At 65.9% G+C, this 5,125-nt stretch overlaps 1 protein-coding gene across 1 annotated transcript; it reads right to left on the bottom strand.

Annotated features, from left to right (window-relative positions):
• Positions 1–2,625: 2,625 nt before the first annotated feature.
• On the bottom strand, positions 2,626–4,769 carry HSPB1 (heat shock protein family B (small) member 1). Its single transcript, XM_054209197.1, has 3 exons — positions 4,380–4,769; positions 3,209–3,272; positions 2,626–2,956 (listed from the first exon to the last, which is right to left on the bottom strand). Exons 1-3 carry the CDS (start codon positions 4,738–4,740, stop codon positions 2,797–2,799), a joined length of 585 nt encoding a protein of 194 aa, XP_054065172.1. The 5' UTR covers positions 4,741–4,769; the 3' UTR covers positions 2,626–2,796.
• Between the last annotated feature and the right edge of the window lie 356 nt (positions 4,770–5,125).

The raw sequence follows: 5,125 nt of genomic DNA, 5'->3' as shown, positions 1-5,125 counted from the left end.
CGTCAGCGCTGCTTAATTGTTATCGCCTGTGTCGAATTTCTGGGGGGGGAGCTCCGTGGGATGGGGGGGTGGGGGGTCTCCTTGCCGTCGTGGCTCGGGAGTCAACGGCCTTATTTTCTTCCGCCAGCGCAGAGGGAAGCTGGGATGCTCCACATCCCTGTGGGTTAGTGGTTGGCCAGGCTCCCAGCCTCTCCCGGCCTGGGCGAGCCCTCGGGATGGACGCGGGGTGCTCCTGTGGGAGTGGGGGGGGGGGGGGTGGGTGTTTCTCTCCCTCCCTCTCTCCCTGATGGTTTTTCCACTCGAAGCCGCGCGCAGTGACTCACGCTGTAAAAATACTCCCCTCCCTTGGAAACCGTAAACTGAAAATGCGCCTTGACTCATGCGCCCTGCGAGGGAGCCCGGGGGGGTGCGGGACACCCACCCCTGGGGGGAAGGGGCTGGGAACAGCCCCCCCCCACACACACACACCCCGGGGGATGGCAAAGAGGGGCCGGGGTTTCTCCGAGCCCCCTCCATGCAAGGGCGGGACACAGCGTCCCGTCCCAGCATCGCTGCACGCTGACAGCCTCCCTCTTGATAAAGCCGGGGTGGCTTTTTGGGAGGTGGGGCCACCCCCCGTGGCCCCCATGGCCACCCACCTGCTCCAGCATGGCCACGGGAGAGGGGAGGGGGCCAGGGATACCCCTCGGGGTGGGGGTGGGGTTTCCCTTGGGGACACGTTTGGGCTGCCAAACCATCAGCAGTGCCCCTGTGGGGGGTGGTGGTGGTGGGGGGGGGTGTCGGTGCCCCCCCAGAGATGCACCGGAGGGGCAGAGGGAGAAGGAAAGGGGCAGGGGTGTCCCCACTGCTCGCCGGGTGGGATTTAGCCTTAAAATGGCGTGTTAGGTGCGCCCGGGGCTGGGTGCTGCAGTGCAGCACAGACATGGGCAGAGGGAGGGGGGACAGACACACCCCCCCCCCCCAGTACCCCCGGCCCTTCTCCCTGCACTGGGGGCTGGGGGCTGCAGGGACCTCCCGCTCGCCCCAGTGCTGGAGCCCGACAGCTGGATGCCCCCGGGAGGCATGAGACCTGCCCAACTCATCGCACTGACCCCCGCTCCAGGTGCTGCAGGGCCAGGGAGGGGGGAGTTGGTGTTAATCCCCCCCCTCCCCGAGGCTGGGCTGCCATTAGCTGTTGCTCGCTATGGCAACCATCTCCATCATTCTGGTTGCCATGGCCACCCAGCCCCAAAATGACACACGCAGAGTTGGGGGGGTCCCCAGGCCCACGCGTGACCCCCCCGGCAGCAGGAGCCCACCCTGGGCGCTGTGCCTGAGGCCTGCCAAACTCATTGCACCTAAAACCGCTGGGGCAGAGGGGTTGGGGCTCTGGGAGAAGGGACTCGGGGGCACACAGAGCCCCCCCGGGCTCGGAGAGGGGCCTCGCGGCCGCGGGATTCCTCCCAGGTCACCGTCTGCCTCTGGGATGACTCAGGGGGGATTAGTGGGATTTGTCGGAGCGGGAACATCGCAGCCACAGGCCCGGCCTCGGCCATGTACGGCCGGTCCTGCCCAGGGGCACGGGGACGCGGGCGGGCACAGGGCCAGCTGGGGCCAAAAAGCAATGGGACCATGACCCCCCCCCACCCCGCTGCGTCCAGCCCCCCCAGCATGGCTGCAGCCCCTGAGCTGAACCTGCCCGGCCCATCGCAACGGCGTGAAGGGAAGGGGGGATGCTGGGGTGGGGGGGGTGGAATGGACAGGATTGGGGCTGGAGGGGCCACACTGCGGGGGACGGGGGGGTTCCCAGCCGGAGCTTCTGCCCATGAAGCCCCTGTTTGCCCTCGGGCTCCCCTGCGACCCCGGGGCAGGGGGGGTGTGTGTGTGTTCTTGTTTTTCAGGGATGTAGAGACCCGGGATGGTGACACTGGGGGGGGTTGAGACCCAAAACGTTGAGATCTGGAATGTTGAGACCCAGAGTGTTGGAGCCCGGGGATGGGGAGCCCCAGGGGGCTGCGATCTGGGACTTCAGAGACCCGGGATGTGGGAGACACAGAATTTTGGAGACCAGGCATGTCAGAGATCAGGATGGCGGACACAGGGGATGTAGGAGACCTGGGGTGTGTGGAGAATTGAGATTGAGACCCAGAAATTTGGAGACCTGGGATGACAGAGCCCCAGGATGTGGAAAACTGGGATGCTGAGCCTGTAATGTTGGACACCTGGGATGTGGAGACCAGAGATTTTGGAGACCTGGGATGTGGAGACCAGAGATTCTGGAGACCTGGGATGTAAAGACCTGAGATGCTGGAGGCTGGGATGTGGGTAGCTGAGATGCAGGAGACGTGGGATACCCAGGATAGGCAGACTCGGGATGCGGACACCCGGGACGCTGAGCCCAGGTTGGGAAGAGCTGGGATGTGGAGCTGACCCGGGGCTGTTGAGCAGGGCTCGGTGGCCCTCCCGCTGGCCACGCTGGCCCCAGGGAGCCCCATCCTGATGCTCTGGTCCAGCCCTGCCTGAGCAGGGACCCGGTGCCCGCGGTGCGGTGCCCCCCTGGCGCAGCACAGCCACGGTGCTCCGGTGCCGCCGGGGGGTCTCGGGGGGACAGACACAGGTCACGGGGACGTGTTTTTTTCACCACTTTTAATTCCAGCTGATTCTATCGGTTCCTTCACATTTATTCAAGGCACGGTGACCGGGCGAGTACAAAATAGACGATAAAAAGGGGGCTGTGAGCAGGGGCGGGTGTGAGGACGCAGTCGGGGGGGGGCGTCAGCGGCTTCTCTTCTTCCTCTTCCTCCTCCTCGCTGCCGCCTACTTCTTGGCCGGCTCCTTGGCTTGGCTCTCGACGGTGACGGGGATGGTGATTTCGGCGGACTGGATGGCCGGCTTGGGCAGGGGGGCCTCCACCGTGAGCATGCCGTCGGGGGACAGCGAGGACCGCACGGCCGTGGCCTCGACGCCGGGGGGGAGGCTGCGGGGGTGGGGGGGGAGAAGGGGGGAGTGTCAGGGCTGCAGCACCCACCTGCACCCCGGCGGGTGCCACGCTGTGCCCGGTGACTCACGCTCAGCCCCACATTGCTCCCGGTTTGGGGGAGAGGCATCCCCAGTTTGGGCGAGAGGCATCCCCAGTTTGGCCAGTGGGCACTGGAGGGGTGGGGTGGGGGGGGTAGATGTCCCGAAAGACATCGGGGGGCTGCCGTCTCCCCACCTCCCTGGTACTTACGTGTATTTTCGGGTGAAGCACCTGGAGATGAAGCCGTGTTCGTCCTGCTTCTCCTCGTGTTTGCCTGGAAGGGGAAAAAAAAAACCCAGAGCCCGGGCTGGTTGGAAGTGGCCGTGAACTGGGAATGTCCCTGTGCCCGGGGTGTCCCCTCCCTTGTCCCAGCCCACCCGATCCCATCATTGCCTGGCGCCGGAGAGGGGCTGATCCTGCCTCTCCTGGTTTTCTTTGCCTTAATATCAGCCTGGAGGAACCCGGGGCCCGTCCGAGAGCATCCCCCAAATTCCAGGGGAGCAAAGTGCGGTGCCAGCAGCCGGCGGTGGCCAAGGGGACCCGCAGCCCTTGTTTCGGGTCGCCAGCCTGAGGCTGCCCCCCGCATCCCGCCGGCTGGGAATTGCCCCCACCCCGTGCGGACCCCCCCCGCCTCACCGGGCACGAAGCACCCGCGGGCCTTGTGCCACGGGGTCTGGGCTTCGTCACGGCGTCCCTGGCTGAGCTGCCCAGGGCGCTGCGGGGCAGCGCGGGGGCCGCGGGGCTCAGGACGCCCCACTGTCACCCCCAAAGTCCCTCGACGGCTCACAGCCCTCCCCATGTCCGGGCTGGGAGAGCAGCGAGGGGTCAATATATGGGGCTGGGGGTTCTCTGCGCCCTGTGCAACGCCTGCAGCGTGAATGTACCCCGAGACTGAGCTCGTAATGCTGGGCCGTCCTCTTTGCCTTGGTTTCCCCCTTCCCTTTTTCCTCTCCTCTCCTCTCCTTCTCCTCTCCTCTCCTTCTCCTCTCCTCTCCTCTCCTCTCCTCTCCTCTCCTCTCCTCTCCTCTCCTCTCCTTCTCCTCTCCTCTCCTCTCCTTCTCCTCTCCTCTCCTCTCCTTCTCCTCTCCTCTCCTCTCCTTCTCCTCTCCTCTCCTCTCCTCTCCTTCTCCTCTCCTCTCCTCTCCTCTCCTTCTCCTCTCCTCTCCTCTCCTCTCCTCTCCTCTCCTCTCCCCTCCTCTCCTCTCCTCCCTTCTTCTCCTTTCCTCTCCTTCCCTCCCCTCCATCTCCTTCTGCTCTTCCCTTGCTTCCCATCACTTATTCCACTCTCCTTTGCCTTTCCACCCCTTTTTTCTCCCCAGCAAACTCCGGGGGGCAGCTGCCCCAGCCCACCACGCACAGACCCCCCGTCCCCGTCACCCACCGGTGATCTCCACGATGTTATCCTTGGTCTTGACCACCAGCTCCTCGGGCGCGAAGTGGTTGACGTCCAAGGTGACCTTCCAGCTGTCGGCGGTCTGGCGGATCTCGGAGATGCCGCTGCTGAGCTGCCGGCTCAGCGCCTGCCCGTAGGGCGAGCCGGGGGCCGGCACCAGCGCGCTCTCCCGGGGCAGCAGGCGGAAATACCCCGGCCAAGTGCTGCCGCTCGGCCACTTGTACCAGTCCTCGGGGATGTGGGGCATCCCGAAGGACTGGTCGAAGAGGCGGCTGCCATGGTACCAGTCGCGGAAGGGGTCCCAGCTGGGGCTGCGCAGGAAGGTGAAGGGGACGCGGCGCTCGGCCATGGTGGACGGGGCTGCCGGGGGGGGTGGCCACCGGCCACTTATGAAGAGGGCGGGTGGTTATTTTTAGCCGGGCGGCGCAGCTGGCTATTAATGGAAATTGCGGCAGGGCCCAGGGAAGGGACGAGAAACTTTGCCGGGGTTGGGGCGGCCGCACGCAGCCGCACTGGGGCCGGCGGCACGGGGATGGGGCTGGCAGCACCTCCATGTCGTGTTCTTCCCCCCCCCCAGCCGCCAGGGAAATGTCCATCTGCCTCTCGCCGCGGGAGGCTGGGCTGGTTGGGAGTGATGGATGGCCCTTGGAGCTGCTCCCGGCCTCACCCCCGCCTGCCTGCATTTCTTGCCCGTAAAACCATCCCAGGGATGCGGGACGGCGTGGGGAGGGGGC

The sequence above is a fragment of the Rissa tridactyla genome, chromosome 7, assembly GCF_028500815.1.
Source record: "Rissa tridactyla isolate bRisTri1 chromosome 7, bRisTri1.patW.cur.20221130, whole genome shotgun sequence".
Lineage (NCBI taxonomy): Eukaryota > Metazoa > Chordata > Aves > Charadriiformes > Laridae > Rissa > Rissa tridactyla.
Note: the sequence above shows the minus strand (reverse complement) of the source record. Positions and strands in the feature narration are given on the sequence as shown.